Source organism: Petromyzon marinus, chromosome 57 (assembly GCF_048934315.1).
Source record: "Petromyzon marinus isolate PM22_M1 ecotype Great Lakes invasive population chromosome 57, UKy_Petmar_22M1.pri1.0, whole genome shotgun sequence".
Taxonomy (NCBI): domain Eukaryota; kingdom Metazoa; phylum Chordata; class Hyperoartia; order Petromyzontiformes; family Petromyzontidae; genus Petromyzon; species Petromyzon marinus.
Genome location: NC_133723.1, coordinates 7,399,923 through 7,427,142, shown reverse-complemented (window position 1 = coordinate 7,427,142; position 27,220 = coordinate 7,399,923). Strand labels below are relative to the sequence as shown.

At 50.4% G+C, this 27,220-nt stretch overlaps 1 protein-coding gene and 1 long non-coding RNA gene across 2 annotated transcripts in view; one reads left to right on the top strand and one right to left on the bottom strand.

Moving 5' to 3' along the window:
• Nucleotides 1-7,617, top strand: part of LOC116955033 (uncharacterized) — a 53,135-nt gene extending 45,518 nt beyond the window's left edge. Inside the window, exon 6 of the long non-coding RNA XR_004404794.2 lies at nucleotides 4,891-7,617. This is a non-coding gene — a long non-coding RNA (uncharacterized LOC116955033). The remainder of the gene's footprint in view (nucleotides 1-4,890) is intronic.
• Nucleotides 7,618-11,241: 3,624 nt separating this feature from the next.
• Nucleotides 11,242-26,767, bottom strand: SNRPA1 (small nuclear ribonucleoprotein polypeptide A'). The gene is made up of 9 exons (XM_032975891.2): nucleotides 26,539-26,767; nucleotides 23,511-23,658; nucleotides 21,519-21,597; nucleotides 20,621-20,667; nucleotides 19,405-19,507; nucleotides 17,715-17,797; nucleotides 15,504-15,579; nucleotides 13,892-13,985; nucleotides 11,242-12,273 (listed from the first exon to the last, which is right to left on the bottom strand). The coding sequence occupies exons 1-9, from the start codon at nucleotides 26,618-26,620 to the stop codon at nucleotides 11,912-11,914; spliced, it is 1,074 nt and encodes a 357-aa protein (XP_032831782.1). The 5' UTR covers nucleotides 26,621-26,767; the 3' UTR covers nucleotides 11,242-11,911.
• Nucleotides 26,768-27,220: the final 453 nt, after the last annotated feature.

The window sequence follows — 27,220 nt, the reverse complement described above, 5'->3', positions numbered from 1 at the left end:
TAGGGCCAGTGTCTGGGTGGCTGGTGTGGTTAGGGTTAAGGCCAGTGTCTGGGTGGCTGGTGTGGTTAGTGATAGGGCCAGTGTCTGGTTTGTCTGGTGTGGTTAGTGTTAGGGCCAGTGTCTGGGTGGCTGGTGTGGTTAGTGTTAGGGCCAGTGTCTGGGTGGCTGGTGTGGTTAGTGTTAGGGCCAGTGTCTGGGTGGCTGGTGTGGTTAGTGTTAGGGCCAGTGTCTGGTTTGTCTGGTGTGGTTAGTGTTAGGGCCAGTGTCTGGGTGGCTGGTGTGGTTAGTGTTAGGGCCAGTGTCTGGTTTGTCTGGTGTGGTTAGTGTTAGGGCCAGTGTCTGGGTGGCTGGTGTGGTTAGTGTTAGGGCCAGTGTTTGGTTTGGCTGGTCTGGTTAGGGTTAGGGCCAGTGTCTGGTTTGGCCGGTGTCTGATTTCTGACGCGCCCTGCCTGGACATCTGTGACAAAGAACTTCAAAGGTCATCAAATTCCTCCAAGATAAATAAAGATTCTGATTCTGCTTGGCTGGTAATGGTGAGGACATGGGCTTGAAGCAAGTGGTTGGTTGGTGTGGTGAGTGGCAGAGAACAAGGTTAGTTGATCGTACGTACACGCACGTTAAACTTCTTTCGCGCCGTACGTAGCCTACCGTGCGATGATCGGAGGGTCTCGATGGGACTTGAGCATGGCATTTAACATCAGCACCGACCAAAAGCGGCACGCAAAGTCCCTCGCTGCCAATGAACAATCCACCCTCTTCCCTCCTGCTCCCCGGCTGTGTGATGATGGGTTGTCGGGGGAGGGTGGAAAAGTTCCCGAATCGGTGGCCAACTCTGGCTTGAGGGCGGAGGTCAAAACGACAAATCGGTTGCACGAAAAAAAAGACAGCCGCTTTATGATTTCATCGGCCGCGTAAATACCTCGCGGAAACTTCAACGCGTAGTCGTAGGGCGATCGCGACCATCATTATCCATAATAGGTTTTCTCTTTGGGGGGTTAAATCGCGTAAATATAAAAGCGTCGTTAAACCTGCCAACACCCGACACAGCTAAATCAGCAAGGCTTCGTCGCGTAACACCAAACATGGCAAATCCGTTACTGGTACAGCGCGAACCGGTTGTGTGTTGGAGAGTAAATCCACAACAACAGAGACAAGTAGAGTACTACGGAGGCATCGCCCGACAGAACCCGTGGCCGTCGCTTCATAGCCACGGTCCCGTCTTCACATGACAACGAAGAAGTCACTCGACAATGAAGAAGTCACTAGACAATGAAGAAGTCACTCGACAATGAAGAAGTCACTTGACAATGAAGAAGTCACTCGACAATGAAGAGGTCATTCGACAATGAAGAAGTCACTAGACAATGAAGAAGTCACTAGACAATGAAGAAGTCACTCTACAATGAAGAAGTCACTAGACAATGAAGAAGCCACTAGACAATGAAGAAGCCACTAGACAATGAAGAAGTCACTGGACAATGAAGAAGTCACTCGACAATGAAGAAGTCACTAGACAATGAAGTCACTAGACAATGAAGAAGCTACTAGACAATGAAGAAGTCACTAGACAATGAAGAAGTCACTCGACAATGAAGCCACTCTACAATGAAGAAGCCCATCGACAATGAAGAAGACACTCGACAATGAAGAAGTCACTCGACAATGAAGAAGTCACTAGACAATGAAGAAGTCACTAGACAATGAAGAAGTCACTCGACAATGAAGAAGTCACTAGACAATGAAGTCACTAGACAATGAAGAAGTCACTAGGCAATGAAGAAGTCATTCGACAATGAAGAAGCCACTAGACAATGAAGAAGTCACTCGACAATGAAGAAGTCACTAGACAATGAAGAAGTCACTAGACAATGAAGAAGTCACTCTACAATGAAGAAGTCACTAGACAATCAAGAAGCCACTAGACAATGAAGAAGCCACTAGACAATGAAGAAGTCACTGGACAATGAAGAAGTCACTCGACAATGAAGAAGTCACTAGACAATGAAGTCAATAGACAATGAAGAAGCTACTAGACAATGAAGAAGTGACTAGACAATGAAGAAGTCACTCGACAATGAAGCCACTCTACAATGAAGAAGCCACTCGATAATGAAGAAGACACTCGACAATGAAGAAGTCACTCGACAATGAAGAAGTCACTAGACAATGAAGAAGTCACTAGACATTGAAGAAGTCACTCGACAATGAAGAAGTCACTAGACAATGAAGTCACTAGACAATGAAGAAGTCACTAGGCAATGAAGAAGTGACTCGACAATGAAGAAGTCACTCGATAATGAAGTCACTAGACAATGAATAAGCTACTAGACAATGAAGAAGTCACTAGACAATGAAGAAGCCACTCTACAATGAAGAAGCCACTCGACAATGAAGAAGTCACTCGACAATGAAGAAGTCACTAGACAATGAAGAAGCCACTAGACAATGAAGAAGTCACTAGACAATGAAGAAGCCACTAGACAATGAAGTCACTAGACAATGAAGAAGCCACTCTACAATGAAGAAGTCACTGGACAATGAAGAAGTCACTCGACAATGAAGTCACTAGACAATGAATAAGCTACTAGACAATGAAGAAGTCACTAGACAATGAAGAAGCCACTCTACAATGAAGAAGCCACTCGACAATGAAGAAGTCACTCGACAATGAAGAAGCCACTAGACAATGAAGAAGCCACTCGACAATGAAGAAGTCACTAGACAATGAAGAAGCCACTCTACAATGAAGAAGCCACTCGACAATGAAGAAGTCACTAGACAATGAAGAAGTCACTCGACAATGAAGAAGTCACTCGACAATGAAGAAGTCACTAGACAATGAAGAAGTCACTAGACAATGAAGAAGCCACTAGACAATGAAGAAGTCACTCAACAATGAAGAAGCCACTAGACAATGAAGAAGCCACTAGACAATGAAGAAGCCACTAGACAATGAAGAAGTCACTAGACAATGAAGTCACTAGACAATGAAGAAGCCACTCTACAATGAAGAACCTACTGGATAATGAAGAAGCCACTCTACAATGAAGAAGCCTCTGGATAATGAAGAAGCGACTCACTTCCAACAACATCCACGGCAGCTTGAAACATTCAGCTTAACGCGTAGCCTTTCACGAACATTTTGTATCCATAATATTATGTATTTACGCGATGTAATGTAAATATTATTCAGTCTGCCCCCCCCCACCCTCCCAGACGCAACCATCGCGGGGCTCGCGAGCAGCTCACACAAATCCCACTTTGGCCCCGCACCCCCCGGTAGGCAACTGCGTGTACATGTGAGGCGCAGTAGGAAGAGGCTGCTTCAACGTGCGCCCAGTCGTCGTACGAGATACGTGCAGCTCGCAGATTTCCAGGGGAGTGAGTGGTGGTGTGGTGGTGCCGTGTTGACTTGGCTGTGTGTCCACTGGGTAACGTTGAGTGCCGTGTTGACTTGGCTGTGTCCACTGGGTAACGTTGAGTGTCGTGTTGATTTGGCTGTGTCCACTGGGTAACGTTGAGTGCCGTGTTGACTTGGCTGTGTCCACTGGGTAACGTTGAGTGCCGTGTTGACTTGCTGAGTACCGTGTTGACTTGGCTGTGTGTCCACTGGGTAACGTTGAGTACCGTGTTGACTTGGCCGTGTGTCCACTGGGTAACGTTGAGTGCCGTGTTGACTTGGCCGTGTGTCCACTGGGTAACGTTGAGTACTGTGTTGATTTGGCTGTGTCCACTGGGTAACGTTGAGTACCGTGTTGACTTGGCCGTGTGTCCACTGGGTAACGTTGAGTGCCGTGTTGACTTGGCCGTGTGTCCACTGGGTAACGTTGAGTGCCGTGTTGACTTGGCTGTGTCCACTGGGTAACGTTGAGTGCCGTGTTGACTTGGCCGTGTGTCCACTGGGTAACGTTGAGTGCCGTGTTGACTTGGCCCTGTGTCCACTGGGTAACGTTGAGTGCCGTGTTGACTTGCTGTGTGTCCACTGGGTAACGTTTAGTACCGTGTTGACTTGGCTGTGTCCACTGGGTAACGTTGAGTGCCGTGTTGACTTGGCTGTGTCCACTGGGTAACGTTGAGTGCCGTGTTGACTTGGCTGTGTCCACTGGGTAACGTTGAGTGCCGTGTTGACTTGGCTGTGTGTCCACTGGGTAACGCTGAGTGCCGTGTTGACTTGCTGTGTGTCCACTGGGTAACGTTGAGTGCCGTGTTGACTTGGCCGTGTGTCCACTGGGTAACGTTGAGTGCCGTGTTGACTTGGCTGTGTGTCCACTGGGTAACGTTGAGTGCCGTGTTGACTTGGCCGTGTGTCCACTGGGTAACGTTGAGTGCCGTGTTGACTTGGCCGTGTGTCCACTGGGTAACGTTGAGTGCCGTGTTGACTTGCTGTGTGTCCACTGGGTAACGAGCGTCTCCTCATTAGGGCCGCTGCGGTGTGGCCAGCAACCCACGCACGGCCGCCCGGTCGCCTTTGTCTCCCCCTGGTGTTTACATCCATCGCACCAGGGACTCGTTTAAGGGGCCGTCCATAAATGACGTCACGCGATTTTGGACGATTTTTGACCCTGCCCCCTCTCCCTTCATCACACGACGTCACAAAAAGTCAGCCCCCCCCCTCAAATATGACGTCACAAAGCTCTGCCCCCCCCCCCCAATAAATAAAACATGCTTCAAATCGCTTTAAACTATTGTCATTGTAGTGCGTATTTAATGCGGTGCTGCACTCTGATGTTCTAGGAGAAAAACATGTATTAAAAAAAGTCTATTTAATTAAGTAGAACGTGTTGTCTATATTTATTTATAGTTGCGCATTTTGATGTGACGTCACATTTCTCAAACACCCCCCCCCTCGTCACACATCGTCACAAATGTCTCACCCCCCCCCCCACCTAGGTGCGTGACGTCATCTATGGACGGCCCCTAAGGTCAAGTCGACCTCGGCGAGGCCCAAGTTCAGATTTCACTTCACAACGCAAAGTTCTCCAGATTATAACGACGACGTCAATGCCGACCGACGACGCCATTCGTCGGTAAGTGGCGGTGACGTCACCACGGCGCTTGTGCCAGGCTAGGTGCACGTTAAGGCCACGTGAAAGTGTCGAACGCCTGCTGGTAGGTCTCGGGACAGACCCAGTTGCCAGATGGGTCGACTGACTGAGATGACTGAGATGACTTGTAATCAAGACAAAGACCCCCCCCCACCTCCGTGTAGCCTTCACAGACTGTTGGGGCAAGTGCTGTTAGCGAGCACCTATGGAGCTCCGGCACGGCACACGAGGGGGTAGGTGGCCAGCACCACGCCCGACCGCCTTTGTCTCCCCAGTGGCGATGCTCATAGCAGGGTACTCATTTGAGGCTGAGTCGACCAGCGGGAGGCCCAGGACCGGTTCAGATAATCATCGCCGTTAGTTGGCCGTGAGCGGCAATCGAACTCGGATCGCCGGGTTCGTAGCGCCCCCCACACTCTTACAATACGACAACCGCCATTCGCCACAAAGTGGCGGTGACGTCACCACGGCGCTTGTGCCAGGCTATGTGCACCTTGAGGCCACGTGAAGTGTCGAACGCCCGCTGGCAGGAGGTCACGGGGCAGCCCCAGGTTTCCATGGGTCGACGGACTGAGATGTAAATTGTAAATGTTGTGGATTTCCTCTCCAACACACCGGTGTGCTGCACTCGTTGACGAATTGGCACGTTCTGTTTACGTGACAACCCTTACGAATTGGCTGTCGGGTGGTTGGCAGGTATAACGACACATTTATAAAAATCTAACCCCCCCCCAAAAAAACCTGTATTATGGATGACTGAAATGACTGGCAGATGCATTTTAAATCAAAGTTATTGATGCGCGACCTTGTGAGATCCAGCAGGTGCGTGCGTCCAGATTTGTACAAATTACTTAGGCATGCATTTGGGGAGCGCTATTATTTTCCGTACCATCTTATGTTCCGCACGATATGCGAACGCAGGAACCCTACAACTGACGAAAGCTGCTGCAAATATTAATTGCGAGGAATCGCCGAGTTGCGAGCACTCACTGATCGACCCGAAACACCTTGATACACCGAGGACCGCGGGAGCTTGGGCAACGGTTGACAGCACTGGCTCGCCGCCGCACGTAGCTCGTCTGAGGTTGCCAGCCCACTGTGTGAGACGAAACTTGCATGACCAACGACGGCGCTGCGTATATACAACTTTTAACGACAGGGGAGTCAACCTGCGGTGGGAGTGGACTGGTGGCCACGGGAGGTAGTGACAGGGGAGTCGGCCTGCAGTGGGAGTGGACTGGTGGCCACGGGAGGTAGTGACAGGGGAGTCGGCCTGCAGTGGGAGTAGACGACTGGCCATGGGAGGTAGTGACAGGGGAGTCGGCCTGCAGTGGGAGTGGACTAGTGGCCACGGGAGGTAGTGACAGGGGATTCGGCCTGCAGTGTGAGTGGAATAGTGGCCACGGGAGGTAATGACAGGGGAGTCAGCCTGCAGTGCGAATGGACTAGTGGCCACGGGAGGTAATGACAGGGGAGGCAGCCTGCAGTGCGAATGGACTAGTGGTCACGGGAGGTAATGGCAGGGGAGTCAGCTTGCAGTACGAATGGACTGGTGGCTACGGGAATGATCGAGAATAGCAGCGTGGCCAGGTGACGGAAGAGGACGGTAGAGTCTGCTGGTGGAGCGAGCGGTCTAGAGCCAGCGTGAAGGTTCGGGAAGGGGAGATGGGCGGGAGACTCGGGACTGTTGCAGTGGGGTCTCCGCCTGTTTGAGTGAACGTGTCTCTTCAATAAAGAAACCATCTCAAGACAAGTGTGTCAAGTCATCATTACACAACTACACATCACGTTCGTTCGTTTGTCTTGGTGAGGGTCGCGGCCGCGGCAGCGTGTTGAGTAGACTCTAGCACTACATTACTATACACTACTCTACTATACATTAGTACACAATACTACACTATACACAATACACTACTCTACACTACTACACAATACACTACTATACACTACTACACAATACACTACTACACTATACACTACTACACAATACTATACACTACACTACGATACACTGGGACAATTCCCAAGCGTTCCCAGGTCAGCAAAAACAACGTCCTCCCGCCAGCATGTCCTGGGCCGGCCCCGGGGTCTTCGCCCAGGGGGTCGTGAACATTACGACTCAACATTTTCACCAAGCATTATTAGACGTCACGACACGTTCCGGAAACGTTCCCCAACGCTTACGAAGCACACCCATAGCGCCTTCGCGATGCGCTCATAAGCCTTTGTGCTGTAAAGATGCACACGTGCTTACACCAAATGTATAATTGTTATATTATTCAAATGTGTCCCGAGTCAATTTACGTCGCAGGAATTATTCTGCGGACGAGGATTTTCTCGTGCGGTATTTTCACTTGCCCTATGCAGTGGTTGCAACATTTGGTCACATTGTCTTCTTCACTGCTGTGCCTGCATTCAATGTTATTGATGTCGTCACTACAGCTCCCCACGTGCCCTCTTGCTAATGGGTCCCATCCTGGTCTCTCGAATTCCCAACTTGCAAACCCCTACCCGAACCACCGTGGCCAGGAATCGAACCCGTGACCCCGCCCACCCCCCCCTCCCGGTGGCGCTTGTGCCGGGCTAGGTGCACTTTGAGGCCTTCACGTCAAGACTTGCAGGCAGCGCGTCCGGTGGTTACAAGTTGACCGGCGAAGGTGACTTTCAAACGCACCAACCTGCGGCTCCCCGCTTTTAACGACCCCACCGTGCATTGCGCGGCAAAGATCCACCCGCGTGCAGCCTGAACAGACTGTTGGGGCGAGTGCTGTTAGCGAGCGGCACCTGTGAAGGCCGGCCCTGTGGCACACGATTGGGAGAGTAGCCAGCGCTACGAGTGGCGATGTTTTTACACAACGCACGAGGTACAGTGTCCATTTGAGGCCGAGTAGACCTAGGGGAGGCCCAGGACCAGTTCAAATAATTGTCACTTGCGTTGGTGGCCGTGAGCGGGAAGGGCGCCAAGATAGCGAGATGTTAACTACCTCGCCTGGTATACAGGAGGCCGTGGGTTCGATCCCGACCCTGACCACTGCTGTATATTTGGAGTTTAAATGTCTCTCTGTCTGATCATCACGGTGGCTGAGATGTTAACTACCTCGCCTGGTATACAGGAGGCCGTGGGTTCGATCCTGACCTTGACCACTGCTGTATATTTGGAGTTTAAATGTCTCTGTTTCATCATCACGGTGGCTATGAGATGTTAACTACCTCGCCTGGTATACAGGAGGCCGTGGGTTCGATCCCGATCCTGACAACTGCTGTATATTGGGAGTTTAAATGTCTGTCTCATCATCACGGTGACTATGAGATGTTAACTACCTCGCCTGGTGTACAGGAGGCCGTGGGTTCGATCCCGACCCTGACAACTGCTGTATATTGGGAGTTTAAATGTCTCTGTCTCATCATCACGGTGGCTGAGATGTTAACTACCTCGCCTGGTGTACAAGCGACACCCGCCGTTTATTCGGAGTTTGCGTGTTCTCCCCGTGGTCGCGTGGATTATTCTCCGGGTGCTCGGGTTTTTAGAATCGCCGTGCGTTTAGAGTATTTGGCTGCTACAAAGTTCCACGTAAGCTATCACGGCTTCGTTGAGCTATCATTTGTGATAGCCAGGTCGCTTCTGAAAAAAAAATTAGCTACGCAGCTCACCTTACCTGGCAAAATAAAAAAATGATTCATAGAATCGAAGTTGAGTCGCTCCCCGGTTCGTAGCGCAGCAGCGCGCTAACCGCTACTGCCTCGTGGTTCTTCTTAACACGGGGGTGCATGCAACCCCCTGGGGGGTACGGCATGCCCTTTCTGGGAGTCATAGATCCCTTTTCTGGGGGTGTGCGAGACGTGGCCAGATTTGTTTTCGAAGGTAAATCATGGAGAGGCAAATAAAGCGCGGGGCGCGTCAAGTAACGACCGACTCCGTTTCATCAAACCCCTGCCGTTTATGAACATTGAATGTTTTTCTTAACGATTCGGAACGAGACGGGCGGCAAGGCCCGCGTCAAAAAAATAGTTTAAGAGCCAGGGCCGCTGCACCAACCCGCTGCCCACACGACGCTCGCGGTCACGGCAGCACCCTCAGCGGGGGCGTCCGCTCTCGCGCAGGCGCTCGCGGGCGGCATCCCAATGCAAACTCCGGCAGGCGCCCGGCCGGCGTCACGTTGCGCACCAGGCGACTGCGTTCACAGCCGTCACGGGAGTCACGGGGGGTGGGAAGAGACTGCATGACACGACACGATCCACCACCACCACCCTCCCCCCAACCACCACGCCACCGCCACCCACGGGTTAATAGCCCACGTGGTTAAGATTTTTACACTCCCGTTCACTTTGGGCTCTCGAGGTTTGCATGAAACGAGTGTCAAAAGTGAGAAAATGCTGAATGCGTTCTTGCCTCTTTCGTATCAACACGCGCGCACGCATCGAGCCAACGCAGTGAACACGCTCGGAGCGTTGATAAACACGAGCGCGGACCCACGGTGGCGAGATGCTCCTGGTACACAGGAAGTCGTGGGTTCAATCGCGACGCCTGCTGTATATTTGTCGTCTCTATAATTATCATCACGGTGGCTAGGAGATGTTAACTGCCTCGCCTAGTATGCAGGAGGTCGTGGGTTCGATCCAGACCTTGACGCCTGCTGTATATTTGTCGTCTCTATAATTATCATCACGGTGGCTAGGAGATGTTAACTGCCTCGCCTGGTATACCGGTTTCAATCCCGACCCCGACACGCCTGTTGATTTGGAGTTTGCGTGTCTCTCTCCTCATGGTTGCGGCGCAGAGGACCTGGGTTCAAGCCCTGGGCCAGGGCTAGGAGATGTTAACTACTTCGCCTAGTATGCAGGTCGTGGGTTCGATCCAGACCTTGACGCCTGCTGCTGTATATTTGGAGTTTAAATGTCTGTCTCATCATCATGGTGGCTATGAGATGTTAACTACCTCGCCTGGTGTACAGGAGGCCGTGGGTTCGATCCTGACCTTGACCACTGCTGTGTATTTGGAGTTTGCGCGTTCTCCCTGGTTTTCCCTCCACATTTGCCAAAAAGGCCTTTCGAGCATTCGGCCGAAATAAACTTGCACGTGATCAGCCACTTTGTTGAGCGATCGTTTGTGGCCAGGTCGCTTCTGAAAACGAGCTAAATACATCAGTTGACCTTACCTGGTAAAAAAAATAATTATAGTTTAGTAAAAATACCGCGGGTTTAACGACTCGTAGAATGCTACACGCGGTCTGCTTTCCCCGTAAGGACTTGAGAAATCGCGTCGACACAAGTTGAAAAATGGTGGGCCACCTCCGATTAGCGCGGTTGGCCACGTACGGTGCGAAAGACGTTCGAACGTGCAGTACGTACAAGCAAACGCGCCGTTTGTCTCTGGTCGCGATGAGATTTCGGGGGTTTTAAACGTTGGTATTTTCACAATTATTTGTTCGTTTGGTTCACGACCGTTTTCAATAAAAAACCAAAATGTTTCTCAAGATTCTCGCGTTATCCACCGACAATGCCTTCATATATAAGAGGACCGTGGAGCCCGGACAATAGTTCACACGTACACAGGCATGCCTGTCAGACAACACACCTGTGATACGCGGGACACGCATACGGCCTTGCGCTACGAGAACGGCGCGAACAACACGTGTCCCTGCTTCACAGCGGACGTTAAACGGTCGCTCCACAAACTCAACACCGCACCGTCGGCTAACGCTACCCATAGACTCAACACCGCAACCCCCGATTGGCACGCCCGGCTACGTACGGTGCGAAATAAGTTCAACGTACTTGCATGCGTACATTCGCCAAGGGTAAGGGCCATCGTGTGCCGGCGCCAGCGTCCACAACTTGCCAAATTCTAAAATTACACCGCAGGCGAATCCATTGCGATTACAAAGCAGCAGCAGCAGCCATCGCCCCCTACTGGCAGATTGATGCATCGGCCGATCATCTCGGTAAATCAAACCACGGCACCTCAAGTCTGTCCCGTGACCTGCCAACAGCGAGCCATCGACACTTCACGTGTCCTCAAAGTGCACCTAGCCTGGCACAAGAGCCACATTGACGTCACGGCCACTTGGTGGCGAACGGCGGTCGTTGATGGGTGGGTGCCTTTGTCTGAACACATTCCACTATTTTACACAACCGTTCACCAACACATCATTCACAAAGACTGCGGAGTGCAAAACAAATACAATAACAATAACACTGCCGGCATATATTTTAGTTTATTTAAAAAAAAAATTCCCTCTCACAATTTTATTTACCAAATCACAACGTCGCCGCATCCACGCAAACTGTTAAACCAGCCCGTGCCGAGTTCGCGAGGCCCCGTCTGCATCGACGATGGAAATGTCGAAATATTGGTCACGCCGAAGTTGGTTTGATGCCCCAACAGCGTGGCCAATACGAACTCCCAAGATTATCCCCCGACTTCAGAAATTCCAGGAGCAAAGTCTTCACAAAGACTCTTGATCTAAAAACCTGTCCTCTCAAAAAGCTGAGTCTCTCAAGACACCGACTCCGAAGCCGGGTCTCAACTCAAGACACTGATCTCATGCCTCCTAAGTAAACCTCAAGTAACTGGATATTGAAACCCAGTCTCGAGACGCTGGTTCCTGAAACACAATATCGAACCCACCGGTTCATAAAACCCAGTCTCTCTCAAGACAACGATCTTGACAAACAAGTTCCAAGACAAAGTTGCTCGGACCTGGTCTCTCTCTCAAAATAAACATATACAGTAACAACAAAACCTGGATCAGAGTCTTTTGAGACGAAACCAATCCTAAAAAAAAAAAGAACGCATCTGAAATTCCCCCTCCCCGTGACCAGCCCAGTCTGCTCCCCCCCTCCCCCCCCCGCTCACCCCCCTACCTTCACCCCTCGCTCATCTCCACGTCCTGCACTTTCTCCGTACTCCCATTCTGCTTCTTCTCCGTTTCCGTGGCAGCCTCCCCGTTCCTGGCGCTGCCATCTCCCTCTTTCCGCGTCCCCGCGTCTACCCCGGCGTCTTTCTCCGCGTCCCCCTCCTCCTCCTTCGCCTCTCCCCCCTCCTTCTTGGCGTCCACCCCCTCCTCCTTCTTGGCGTCCACTCCCTCCTCCTCCTCCTCCTCCGCGTCCACCCCCTCCTCCGCGTCCACCCCGCCTCCGTTCCCACTCTCCGCGGGGGCCGCCGTATCCATGTCGTCTTGGGTGCTGGCGGCGGCCGCGGGGGTGGCGGCGCTAGCGGCGGCAGCCGCTGAACGGGCGGACGGACACGACAGCGAGCGTGCACGTTAAGAGACGCGGAGGCGGCGGCGGCGCAGAGGACCTGGGTTCGAGCCCTGGGCCAGGGCTAGGAGATGTTAACTACTTCGCCTAGTGTGCAGGAGGTCGTGGGTTCGATCCAGACCCTGACGCCTGCTGTGTTATTTGGAGGTTGCGCGTTCTCCCCGGTTTTCCCGCCACATTTATAAACATGCGTTTAAAAGTATTTGGCTGCTTTGAAAGTTCACATGACGATAAGCTACTTTGTTGAGCGATCATTTGTGGCCAGGTCGCGTCTGAAAAAGAGCTATATAGATAGCTCAGTGGGACTTACCTGGTAAAATAAATAGTTTAAATAAGTTGACTCTAAATCTTTAACTCAGCAGATTCATAATGGCCGTGTTAAAAACACTGAGCCAGCAACACTAAAAAATCCTGGGTTCAAGGCCTGGGTGTCTAAATCTGTATCCAAGTGGGTTAACAATGGCTGTGTCAGAGATACTGAGATTCCAGATTTGAATCTGGATGTTGGCCCTCCAGTGCTTAAACCAGTCTGCCGTCTCATCTCAGTCACCCATCCCAAACGAGACGGCACAGAAGAGGCAAGATATTACGAGACAGGACTGATGGAACGTACAAGACTAACAGAACAACACGGCAAGACACACACTATGTGAGAAGGCGCTTAATGATGAGAATGAGATGCCTTGACAGTGAAAATGCGACAGACACAGCAAGTGTTGCGGTACGAAAGAGACAGACAAAACGAACCGGACAGTACAAAGGAGACACACGGAGGGGGGAGGGGACAAGACAGACAGAACACAAGTGCAGAATAAAACTTAAGACATTCTGGGCAAAAATAGACGTGGCAAGAAAGACAGAACGAGACAGTATAGAACAAGCCAGGCAGAACCAAAAATAAGGGGACATTCTCAAATCCAACGGAGGCAGCTCATTGAATGACAGAAGGGGAGTGAATGTTTACGAGGCTATTTGCGTGTGTGCGTGCGTGCATACATGTGCGCACGTGTGTGCACGTTTGTGGGTGTACGTGTGTGTGGGCGTACGTGTGTGGGCGTACGTGTGTGGGGGCACGTGTGTGTGCACGTGTGTGTGTGTGCACGTGTTTGTGGGCGTACGTGTGTGTGTGCACGTGTGTGTATGCAAGTGTGTGTGTGTGTGCACGTGTGTGTGGGCGCACGTGTGTGTGGGCACGTGTGTGTGTGTGCACGTGTGTGTGCACGTGTGTGTGTGCACGTGTGTGTGTGCACGTGTGTGTGCACGTGTGTGTGTGCGCACGTGTGTGTGCACGTGTGTGTGTGCGCACGTGTGTGTGGGCGCACGTGTGTGTGTGTGCACGTGTGTGTGGGGACACGTGTGTGTGTGCACGTGTGTGTGTGCACGTGTGTGTGGGGACACGTGTGTGTGTGCACGTGTGTGTGTGCACGTGTGTGTGGGGACACGTGTGTGTGTGCACGTGTGTGTGTGCACGTGTGTGTGTGCACGTGTGTGTGTGTGCATGTGTGTGTGTGCACGTGTGTGCAGGCGCACGTGTGTGTGTGTGTGCACGTGTGTGTGGGCGCACGTGTGTGGGATAGGGGCAGCACCTGTTGGTTTCTCCTGGCCTGGAATGTGTCCGGCTTGCAGGAGGCTCTTCAGCCTCGTCACCTCCTCGAGAGACGACGCGTTTATTATCGCAGTCTAAGAAGAGACACGCGCGCACGATGACACACACACACACACACGCGCGCGCTCGATATCTGCCAACGTTCCAGTCACTCTCAATACGTGGGTAACCGTGAAGAGGGCCGTCAACATCAGGTTCGAGGTTCGGGCCTCGATCCACACACGGCCGTCCTGGCGAGTACTGCACGTGCAGTAACCGTACAAAAAAATTATACTCCTACGCACCATCTGCGTCCAACGCTGGAAGTTTAAAAGATCCCGTGAGCTTAGCTAAGAAAAAAAATGGGTAGGCCCATCGTGTGCCGGCGTCACGGTCCCACGTTTCGCTACCGTGTCCGTACGTACAACGTCTTTGGCACCCACCATACGCAGTCAACCGTGCTACACCGCAATTTGCTCAATCGCAACACACGGCGATCGTGAGTAATCAAGCCCCCCCCCCCCATCCCGTCCCCCGTGTCCCCGGCTGCTGTGACAAAATTGGCACGATCCCTCCTGGGAAAGGATCTGAAAGAGTCGGCGAAGGCTTCCATGGGTCAACACGTGTAGCAATAATAGCAAAACTACAGCAGCTCCTTGTAATCTGGCGTAGGATGTAAGTGCCGTGTTTGGTGACACGAGGCCACCGGGTGGTGTGTGTCGCCAAGGAGCATAAACCGTGGCGGTGTGGCAGTGTAGCGGCGGTGTGGTGGTAGTGTGGCGTGGTGGCATGGTAGTGTGGTGACGGTGTGGTGGTGGTGGCGTGGTGGCATGGTAGTGTGGCGGGGTGGTAGCGTGGTGGTATAGCGTTGTGGTGGCATGGCGGCTGTGGCAGTGTGGTAGTGTGGTGGTGTGGCGTGCAGTGTGGTGGCGGTGTGGCAGTGTGGTGGTGGGGTAGTGTGGTGGTGGTGTGGCGTGCAGTGTGGTGTGGTGGCAGTGTGGTGTGGTGGCAGTGTGGTGGTGGTGTGGTGGCATGGCGGCGTGGCAGTGTGGTGGTGTGGCAGTGACGAAGTGTGGCCATGTGGATGTGTGGCAGTAAGGCGGTGTAGTTGTGGTGTGGTGGTGCAACAGGGTGGCAGTGTGGTGGTGTGGCTTAGCGGCGGTCGTGTGGCTGTGGTATGGTTGCACGACAGGGTGTCGGTGCGGTAGTTTGTGCCGGTGATCCAGCACTGCAGGGGCGAGGGTAGGTGGACCACACAACTTTGTGAACACTCCCAAAACCACCGGGACTGCGCGGTGCCCGGGAGGTGGCAGGACAGCAAGCGCGCGTGTGAACACGCATGTGCGTGTGAACACGCATGTGCGTGTGAACACGCATGTGCGTGCGAACACGCATGTGCGTGCGAACACGCATGTGCGGGACCGCCGAATGTTATCCTTCTCATTTTTCACGGTGGGTTGTCTCCGGATACTCTGGTCATCAGCGGCGCGAAGCGCGACTCCACCGCTGACAACTTGCCAAAAACATTCCCAGCGCGGGACCCTCCCGCACTTGGCGACCCTTGCCTGGACAAGCGAGAGACGTCACAACAACTGCACAACACGGCCGCCCACCTTGATCGCCTCAATCTCGGCCGGCGTGGGTCCCGCCTTCTTCTTTTCAATCACCAACCCGGCACCCGGAGTGAAGCTGTGCGGGGGGGGGAGACACAAGGGGGAGACACGAGGGGGAGACACGAGGGGGAGACACGAGGGGGAGACACGAGGGGGAGACACGAGGGGGAGACACGAGGGGGAGACACGAGGGGACATGAGGGGAGACACATTGACACACGGGGAGACATGTGGACACACGGGGAGACATGGAGAGATATGGGGAGACACGGGGACACACCGGAAAACATGGTAGGACACGGGGACACAGAGAGATGTGTGGACACATTTTGGAGATGTGTAGACACACGGGGAGACACGTAGCCAAACGCGGAGACAGGGAGAGAAATGGGGAGACACACATGGACACATGGGCATAGAGACAAAGGGAGGCACAGGGACACACAAAGACACACACACAGACATTCAAGGGAGCATGGAGAGGCATGCGCACGTACAACAACAAAAAACGAATTAGTCAACACTTTAGTGTCAGCAGCTTTCCAGCCCGAGGCAATAACCATGTGTAGCATCTGTTCATAGAAGTTTAATATCCGAGCGAAACTTTATTATTAAAATCCGCTGTGGTTAATTTGTGCTTCAGAAAGGGTGGGTGGGGGGTTCCCAGCTTTGTAACATGTGACAACTTTTTCAGGACCAGTCTCAAGACGAAGCCAACACTGCAACTGTCCTCGTAAATGTTTTAACGACGCCAAATTCATAAGCCTCGTCCCTTGGAGCCCAGCCTTTAGCCTATGATACTGAGCTCCGGGTCTCATGCAATCAATTTTCTATCAAGAATCCGATCCTGAACCCCTGGTCGTATGCAATAAATTCTGACTCAAAACTCGGGATTCTCAAACCCGATCTCCTTGAATCAAATATCAATTGAGAATCCGATCATTAAACTGGGTTTCAAGACATTGATCCTGACACCCCGTTTTCTGAAGCTACATTTCAAGACATCGATCCTCAAAGCTGGCCTTCTGGAGCCGAGAGACTTAATCGAGACTCTGATCCTGAAAACCAGGTCTTCTGGAGCCACGTCTCCAAGAACACTGATCTTGAAAAAGCAGACAAAGTTTTAAGGCGCAAGCAAGCCCAACCGTCACGGAGCGGACGTACGAAATCACATTCACCGCAACGTGATGCAGTATCGTGCCAAACCTTGGTGGCTAAATAAAGTTTCGCTTCCGCATCGCACTGTGGTATTGTGTAGTGTCTGTTTTTATGTTTAATGTCCGATCGTGGCGGGCTGTGGCAAGGCGCGGAAGGGCAAGCGAAACTAAACCAGAAAACTTAAAAAAAGTGAACACACGCAAGCCCAATTTACAATTCTCCCCAGCCGCTCTGTGCCTCTCTGATCATTTTATCTGACGATTCGACGGCCAACCGGATTGCTTCGAAATGACGTCGCACCCCCTTGTTTGGATCAATCGAGCGCAACCGTGAGGCCGCCCGCTCCTGCGTGCTCGGTAACGAGAGGTTCCGCCGCGTGCCAAACGTCCGACGTAGATTCGTAGGTCGAGATCGGAGAATTCGGCCTCGTTCATGCGCAACTGACTCGCGCCTGCAACCGACTGCAGGAGCTTAAGCGGCGGTGATTTCGGTGGCTCCGTCAAAGCCCATCTCTGTGTGTCATCTATCACTTGTGTTCCACTTTGCCCCTCCTCTCACCAGCCACAGCCCAACCACGGCCATCGCAAGCTTCCCATTACCAGCGCCACCTTTCCCAAAAACAACTTGAACTTTTGATGGATTTTGCGTCAATCACGTTCCGGTCGTGCTGCTGTTGTGGGGCCAAAAATTGTCACGACGCAGAGGTAATTTCTGCGCGGAACCCTCGCAGGAGAATCGGAGCCGCCACCGTGCGTCAGGGGAGCTTTCGTAGACGATGACGTCGCAGAACTGCTACCGAGAGCCCTTCAGCTCCGTCTCTCCGATCCACACTGGGCGCCCGTTACCGTCTCTGATGCCCCGCTACGCAAGAATCGAAACCCCGGTTTATAGTCGGACTTTGCCGAAACCCGGCTCGTCGCGTCTGACACGGCCGTCAGCCGCGTCAAGAGGACACCGGGCAACCTCCGACAAACGATCCGCGGCACGGTGGACAAAAGGTGGCACGGATTTTGGGGGGCGGCCTGACGATGGTCGACAGTCAATGCATCTTACGTCTTTGCCGTGTTCACTCCTTCCTTAGTGGAGAGAAGAACGGATTTCTTTCCCTTAAACAACCTCTCAGCCTCCTGTCTCTCCTGTGGCTCAGGGCCACAGCGCACACAACACACGCGCACGCACATGAACACAAACGCGCATGAAAACACACACACACACACACACGTGCACCATCACAGTCGTTTCAAAGTCGAGTGGTTTCCTGCTCGAATCGAGCAAAAGACAGAGCTCTCATCGCCCATTAAACACAGGAACAAGAACAATCGCGCGTGCGCGCACGGATTCTGTAAACGCTTTCGCAACGAGCGTTTGGTTTGTCACCAGAAACATGTGATCAACGTGCGATACGATACATTTTAAGCTGCACGAAACATCATTTTTACGTGACAGCGCAACCATATCGTTGAGCGTAATCAGGTCATCATCTTGACCGGCCACATATACAAATAAATATTCTGATCCGGATTCCTTCTTGGCGCTGGTCGCGATCGGCAAAGTTTTGGGCAACCCTTTTTCCCCAGTTGCCTCTTAGAGGCAACTTTCACGTTCAAGTTGAATTCGTATCGTATCTTCACGAGCGTTACCACATTCATCTTCTTTGGTTCTTTCGGTAAAGTCACGTAGAATGAGAATAAAATAATAAATTGATAAAATAAAATAACACAATAATATTATTTTATTTTTATCAATTTATTATTTTATTCTCATTCTACGTGACTTTACCGAAAGAACCAAAGAAGATGAATCATTGCAGTCACGAAAGCTTTAAATCGAAAGTTACCACATTCCATCGTTTTCTTCACCTTTTTAAAATTGCTTTAAACGTTTAGCTAAGTTTGATGTGTTTTTAGTGTTTTTACCATTTGATGTTGTTTTTGCTGCTTTTATGATTTTATGTCAAGTGTCTTTGAGTATTCAGAAAAGCGCTCACAAATAAAATGTATTATTATTATTCTCTGCACCGTCTCGTACGTGTCGTCTGTCTTGATTGTACCGTCCCGTTTCATTCTGAACCTCGTCTCGTCTTGCGTGTCCGTCGCGACTGCATTAATCATAATCGCGTCAACTTGATGTGCCGTCAACGCGCAGTGTCCGCTCGCTCTCCGACAGAGAGAGAGAGGACGACTCAAGGAGGCATGAGAGTTGACCACAGTGGAGCGGGAAGGGCAGCAGCAGCAGCAGTAGCCACAGCAGCCAGTAGTGAGTCGGTGCCACCCAAGCTCTGCGGCCCTCTATATATTAAGACGTTATCGGCCAATTAGTGAACGTTTAACATTGTCGCTCACATTTGTATTGTCGTTCCGAGTCGATGCTTTTAACAGCATTGTCACCTGTGTCTGTACAGACACAGGTGACAATGCATCATCCATCCCGTCTGAATCGCAACGTCCTATTGTCTCGCGTGTGCCGTCGTATTTATTCCGTTTCATACGCTCCACGAATCTAAAATGCGACATGGGGCATGTCATCCTCGTCATCAACATAATCTTCATCAGCCATGATCAATCCACTGCTGGACGGAAGGCCTCCCCCCCCCCCCGGGCCCAATGCAATCTTTCGCGGCCCTGTGACGGCAACAATCCACCCTAGCACCTTGCGGGCGACTAAGCAAAGGCGAGACGCAGGCAACGGCAGAGGCTGGCAGCGGCGGCGGCGGCGATGGCAACGTCGGACCGCTCCGACTCACCTTGAGTTTCACCTTCTGGAAGTCGAGGACCCTGATCTGCGGGAGTTTGTAGACGGCGTAGAGGCGGTAGTTTTTCTTGGTCGTCACGGGATTCCTGAGCAGACTGAATGAACAAAGCCAACGTGACTCCCGCACGCACGCACGCGGGCTTACAATGGCACTGCACGGCGTGTGTACGCGCGTGCGTTGAAGCTTCTTTCGCACCGCACACAGCCCACCGTGCCAATCGCAGGTGCACGTTTACGCGTCGCATCTACAATCGGCCACGTCTCGCGACGCCGTCTGACAGCACGTGGGGCACCCTGGGTAAAGGCGGCACACCAGTTTTATTTTAACTTTGCTAGAACTACGGCTGCCTGTGGCCGCCTTATTCTAGCTGCCGCGGAGGGCTTCTCGGCACTTTGCGCCTCGCTCGTCGCCCCCACCGATGTCCTCTTCTGTATGCCGACAAAATACTTTTTTTTTGGGGGGGGGGGGGGGGGAGTGAGATTATTTTGGGTGGGGGGGTCAACAACTGTTGCAAACCTGTTGGGTCAGGTTTTTACCCACCTCATCTTGTGGGGGGGGTCCACTTTCTATAACTTACTGTTCGATTCAGGCCTTCTGAAAGGCTCTTATCGTTCAGTTGACGGACAAACGGACCGCCGGGCTTTTATAATGGAAATGCTCAATAAATGGAAAATTGCGCATTTCAGGATAATGCATAAAACAACCATTGACAAAACAATATTAGATTGATCATACTGGTTCAGAAGGCTCTCGTAATTTAGTTGACGGACAAGTCGAAACGCCGGGCTTTTGACAATAGATACAAAGAGGCAGTCGGTCATAGGCCGAGGGAAAGAGGAAGATACTGAGCCTGGACTTTAAAAAGGCAGAATCTTTATTTAGGCTGGAGGAATCCAATGAGCGACGAAGCTCTTTTCCACAGATGTCCAGTAGGGGCAGGTCAGCAAGTTACCATAAACAAACGATATAAGAGCAGGAGAAAGAAAAGGGAAACCAGTCACCAAAAATAAAATAATATTAATTAAAGCACAGAAGTACAAATTGAACAGGTACAAACATAATGCTGACGATTTGTCAACACCAAATGCAAGCTTGGGGACAGGGTAAAACAACGACGACTTGAATAGGCAGGGGAGTTGGCAGCACGGATGGCGGGGGAGGGTCGAAGGCTCGCAGCTAACACGAGGCCACGGAGCAGAGCACGCACCTGAGGAAGCGTAACGACTTGAGGGAGGACAGGGGGTCCAGTTCCGTCTGAAAAGATTCGAGAGGAAAAATTATGACATTATTAACTTGTAGTTCCTCCACCCCCCCCCCCACCCTGTACATTAAAGGAAACGTTAGGGGGTGTTCGTCTTAAAATCCTAAAAAAAGAGTTTCTCCCAGAGGAACACAGAAGATTATAGAGACAGAAGACACCACCAGCCACTCAGAATCATCAGAATATCTTACAGAATGCATCTCTCCACATTATAAGCGAGCACGTCCATGCTCATATTCCGGAAGACGGCTTTACATCGCAATACGGGATTTTCCAGGAGACACGGTTTAACTTGGCTATTCCCAATAATCTTCGAGAAGACATCTTTCCCCATTTTCAGGTACCATGTTCATCATCATCTTTTGGAAGACAGCTCTACTTGGTTCTGCATTTACACCATTTTCTCAGTTGTTCACTCGATATTTCACGAATCTCTATTTTACACCCGTGTGTTCCCGCCTTGCCGAGACGTCGTACTATTTGAAGAATCCTACGTATTGTTAGTTTAATCAAACCAACATGTGGTGCGCGTCTTCTTTCTCGGAACATCTTACAATCTGGAGGATACGGCAAGAGGTAAAAAGGTACTCTCATTTAAAACGGAGTTCCACGCGAAGTCTCGGAGTTGGGTCAGATATCGTTCGCCACTAAGGCTGAAGTCATGGCCGGGAATCAATCTCCGGTTGCATCAACAAGACTGCAGCGTGCCAACCACTGTGCAACCTCACCGACCCCCGCGGTGAAAATATGTCGAGCAACTCCCACAATTATCACTCCGTGGTGGGGTCAGGGGTTGGGGTAAAAACCGACATGGATAGCGTGGGTTTAATGGATGGCATCTCACCAGCTCCTGTAGGTTGTTGTTTGTAAGGATGAGCTCGTTGAGGCTTGGCAGACTTTGATCCAGGCTCTCAGAAAAACGGCTACACGCGCAGACAGAGAAGAAACAGACCAACACACAGGGGAAAAAAACAGATTCACCATTAAGCCCTATAAGACTGTTAAGGCAAGTGCTATTGCCATGCAGCTACAATAACAACAATCAGGAATTTCAGAAAGCGTAATTGAATCAAACAACAACGCTGCACAATCGGAAAACATGGAGGTGCAGGTATATTTAGATGTTTTAAAGCCAATTAATGAGTGTTCATACATGTGCGAGGAATCCGGAACACAAGGGGAAAACCCCACACATGTGAGGATCAATACTCTTATCTCACACAAACGGAACAGACGGAGAATAATAATCCACACTCTGCTGTACCGCCATCTCTTGGCGAGCCAGGGCGTTTCACCTCGACACCCACGGGAAGGGAAGTTTCTCAATATTTGTGTGACCCACCAACCATCATCTCGTCATTGCTGGATTTACAGGTACGCATCGTGGTGACGTAGTCAGCACCACGCGCAGCCTTCCCTGTTTCCCCGAGTGCTGATACTGCATGCATCTGGTACTTGTTTGAGAATGATTCGGTTTCGGGAAGGCCCAGGAAATAATTGTCTACGCGCCACTTGCCACTGACGTTGGTCATGGCATGGAATCAAACGTCTTTATTTTCATATCAGAATGTGTGTATATCTAAGAATCTGTGCGCGCGTAGTTAGTTGTAGTTGTGTGTATCTGTGTGTGTGTGTATGTATCTGTGTGTGTATTTATCTATATCTGTGTGTATTTATCTGTATCTGTGTGTGTGTATTTATCTGTATCTGTGTGTATTTATCTGTATCTCTGTGTGTGTATTTATCTGTAGCTGTGTATTTATCTGTATCTGTGTGTATTTATCTGTATCTGTGTGTGTATTTATCTGTATCTATGTGTGTATTTATCTGTATGCCTCGGTGACTGTATATGCTCTGACTTTAACATAGCTATTTCTGTGACCAGTTACAAGCTAATCACTCAGCCATTTCAATGCTAAATTATATGCTAATTCCTTTGTCAAGGGGTGCCTTTGCAGATGTGTATGCTTTAACTTTAACATAGCCATTTCTGTGACCAGTCACAAGCTAATCACTCAGCCATTTCAATGCTAAATTATATGCTAATTCCTTTGTCAAGGCGCTTTGTTTCTTCTCACACAGCTTAAAGGTCGTGATCTGAGCGTGGCTTTTTCACTCCAGCGCTGTCCTCCAGACAGTCTCGTCCCTTCACCTTATGAAGGCCGCTTGTGTTGTGGCCGAAACGTCGTGAGAATATTATTGTTATTTTATTTATCAATTTATTATTTTATTCTCATTTTACGTGACTTTACCGAAAGTACCAAAGAAGATGAATCCTTGCAGTCACGAAAGCTTTAAAGCGGTGTGTGTATTTATCTGTAGCGGTGTGTATTTATCTGTAGTGGTGTGTATCTGTGTGTGTATTTATCTGTAACGGTGTGTATCTGTGTGTATTTATCTGTAGTGGTGTGTATCTGTGTGTGTATTTATCTGTAGCGGTGTGTATCTGTGTGTGTATTTATCTGTAGCTGTGTGTATTTATCTGTAGTGGTGTGCATCTGTGTGTGTATTTATCTGTAGCGGTGTGTATCTGTGTGTGTATTTATCTGTAGCGGTGTGTATCTGTGTGTGTATTTATCTGTAGCGGTGTGTATCTGTGTGTGTATTTATCTGCAGCGGTGTGTATCTGTGTGTGTATTTATCTATAGTGGTGTGTATCTGTGTGTATTTATCTATAGCTGTGTGTATTTGTGTGTATTTATCTGTAGCTGTGTGTATCTGTGTGTGTATTTATCTGTAGCTGTGTGTATTTGTGTGTATTTATCTGTAGCTGTGTGTATCTGTGTGTGTATTTATCTGTAGCTGTGTGTATCAGTGTAAGTGTGTGGGTCCCTACCACACACGGTTGTTGTTAATGATAAGTGACTTGAGCCTCCTGAGCAGAGGGAATCCGTCGATCTTGCGGATCTCATTGTCTGAGAGGTCGATGGTGTCGAACTGATCCAGAGTCGCTCCAAGGTTCTCAATCACCGGGATCTTATAGCCTAGGGGGTCGAGGGTGAGCACCTTCAGCATCAATATTTTCAGAACCCTCCTCACCACAACACCACCACCACCGTCATCACTGCAATAATTATTAGGCATCATTGCTATCAACAGAGTTACCGAATTCACTTTGATCACCCTACTCACCACAACCACTTTCATCACCATCATAATTACATTCATCAGCATCACAATCACCACAATCCTCACGACCAACTTTTCACTATTACCGCCATCAGTACTGTATAAAAAAGCACCTTAAAAATAACCGCCTACGTAAATAACATGGTGTTATTTTTACCGCCAACACAACCAATGTCACACCACGTTAACGTCGCCACTACCATCTCATTATTACCGGCATTGCCTCAACTTAATCACTCCCCTTTTTTCAGTAACGCCAAATTGCGGCCAAACTACACACCTGGGGCCAACGTGACCGTGCCACACTGTGGATGCGGCAAGCGACATTGTGGGACACTGCCTACGAGTGCCCCCCCCTCCCCCCCGACTGGACAGAAGACGGTGGTATTTGGCCTACTCTTCCACGCTGGTCAAGTCTTGGAAGCGGCGGCTTCCGTATTGCGAGTCCAGTGATCCAAGCAATATTGCCATGGCAGCATGCCATAACCATCGCATCGAGACCATAATCGTCAACACCACTTTTATTATAACAATAAAAGACAAAGATCCCCCACCACATGGCCTTAACAGACTGTAGGGGCAAGTGCTGTTAGTGAGCAGCACCCTATGAAGACCGGCACGGCACACGAGTGGGTGGCCAGCACCACGCCCGGCCGCCTTTGTCTCCGCAGTGTCGATGTATACACACCGCACCAGGTACTCATTGGAGGCCGAGTCGACCTAAAGGAGGCCCAGGACCGGTTCAGATAATGGTCACTGGTGTTGGCCGTGAGCGGGAATCGAACTTGGGTGGCCAGGTTCATAGCGCAGCGCGCTAACCGCTACACCACCGCTCCCACATAACAATAACCCACTATCGCACCAACACTTTCATCTTCAGCACGCATATCAACACCACAAACACCCCCATCAACAAGCAAATCCCCACCAACGCCATCAGCATCGCCAAGAGCAGGGGTCGACTTCTCATCACACGGCCGTATCAACAGGGCCATAATAATACAAACATAGTATAAGAATTGGGTTTTGACCTTTCTGGAAATAAAAACAGGTGTTAAGATATTCAAACACGGAATAGAAACCTTTAGCAAGGAATCATGTCTGCATTAAGCAGAGACAGCATTACTCTTTGGTTATTTCAGTAACGTCACGTAGGCATAAAATAAAATATATACCTACGTGACTTTACCGATTCCTGCAGTCACGAAACCTTCAAATCAAGATAGAGGCAGCCTTATTAGGGCCTAGTCTCACCAGTGTCAGACCAGAGAACGCCAAAAGGCGAACATGACCAAAATAACGTAGCCTGCCTTTAGCACTATAACAATTGGCAAATAAAGTGTTCCAATGAAGCCAACATGAGTGACGTCAATACACATGCAATAACTCGTACATGTGGTTTAGAAGTGGTGCAGGGATTTTCGCACTTCGTTATTATTTTCTATTTTAACAGGTAAGGCCCCACTGAGCTATATAGCGCTTTTTATTTTTTAAGAGCGACCCGGCCATAAATGTAGCTCAACTAAGTGGCTTATCATCATGTGGATATGTTTAGAATCCAAATACTCTAAACGCGTGTTAATTCTAAATGTGGACGGGAGGATCCGGAGAAACATCCACGCGAAGGGATCGAACCCACGGCCTCCTGTATACCAGGCGAGGTAGTTAACATCTCCTAGCCACCGTGATGACGATGAGAGAGACACGCAAACTCCAAATATACAGGATTCGTCAGGGTTGGGATCGAACCCACGACCTCCTGTACACCAGGCGAGGGAGTTAACATCTCCTAGCCACCGTGATGATGATGAGAGAGACACGCAAACTCCAAATATACAGGCTTCGTCAGGGTTGGGATCGAACCCACGACCTCCTGTACACCAAGCGAGGTAGTTAACATCTCATAGCCACCGTGATGATGACGATGAGAGAGACACGCAAACTCCAAATATACAGCAGGCCATCACAGGGTTGGGATCGAACCCACGACCTCCTGTACACCAGGCGAGGGAGTTAACATCTCCTAGCCACCGTGATGATGACGATGAGAGAGACACGCAAACTCCAAATATACAGCAGGCCATCATCAGGGTTGGGATCGAACCCAGGGCCCTGCTGCGTACCAGGCGAGGTAGTTAACGTCTCCTAGCCACCGTGGCGCTCTGGCCTACCCCGTTTGAAACTCGCTCACGGCTCAACATCAGTGGCCATCAATGAACTCGGGCAAGTTCGATTCCCGGATACGGCTAACATCGGTGGCGAGAGATATCTCATAAAGAGGAGTCCTGGGCGCCGCCTCTACCAAACCCTAGTGACCAGCGCGGTGAAGTATGTTAACCCTTCCCCCCCACACCACCCCCACCATCACCACGATCGATACGGCGTGGGGGAGACGGGGTCGGCTTTTTATCCAGCAGTGTATTAACACCATCACAGCCGTTTACCATTGCCAAACGAAACTCCACGTGGCTGAGATAGCGTGAACGCACGGCTATTCTCAAGTCATTGCAAGCGGCCACTTTAAACAAAACGCCCGAAACAATCGCACGCTTTAAAAAATAAAACAGCAACACATCATTCACAACGTTATTCTATCGAAAAACATTTCAAAGCCGCACTTTCTTTTACAAGTTACAAACAAAACTAAAAATGTTTTTAAAAACTCCGTCTGAGGAAAACCGCGGGCCCTGGCGTTCGCGAGAAGCCTGCCGTCGCCTAGCCGCTCCCGCCGTCACCTCTGAGGTCCAATTCCCGGTCGCGCACGGGGTTCGTGAACTGGGCCGCCTGCTCGATCAGCTCCGCCGTCAGCTTCACCATCGCGAGGCCGTTTATTTTACAGCGACCCTGAACGCCTCCACGAATCGGGGGATTTCGTTTCGGGAAAAGTTGCCCACCCCGTGCGAGGCGCCCGCAATTCAATTGCGCGCAGCGTTTTTTGCCAAATCTCGCGAGACTCTCGTCAGATCTTCCGGTCGTTTTTTTTTAAATTTGTACCGGAAGACTGCGCTTCCTCGTCTTCCGGAAGAAGAGGAAGTCATCTTCCAGTAGTCACGTTGAAGAGAAACAACAAAATAATATAATATATAAAACAATAAAAATTCTCACGACGTTTCGACCATAACTCAAACGGTCATCTTGAGTTATGGTCGAAACGTCATGATAATTTTTTATTGTTTTATATACATTATATTATTTTGTTGTTTCTCTTCAACGTGACTTTACCGAAAAAACTAAGAATATGAATTACTGCAGTCACGAAAGCTTTAAATCAAAATTTAGATAAGACGTGTTTGGGAGACGTCTTCCAGAAGAACGGAAGACGTGTTTCGAACTTCTGGAAGACGTCTTTCAAACTTCTGGAAGACGTCTTATACGGGAACCGATTTTTCTACGGGAACCGATTCCCTATCTCTTAAC

What these genes read in the sequence shown, in the direction of transcription:
- SNRPA1 (XM_032975891.2), bottom strand. Translation starts at nt 26,620, where the DNA reads ATGGTGAAGCTGACGGCGGAGCTGATCGAGCAGGCGGCCCAGTTCACG. An exon ending in CCGGGAATTGGACCTCAGAG is followed by an intron (nt 23,659 to 26,538) that starts GTGACGGCGGGA and finishes TCGACCCCCTAG; the next exon opens with GCTATAAGATCCCGGTGATT. An exon ending in GGAGTGAACACGGCAAAGAC is followed by an intron (nt 15,580 to 17,714) that starts GTAAGATGCATT and finishes CCCCCCGCACAG; the next exon opens with CTTCACTCCGGGTGCCGGGT.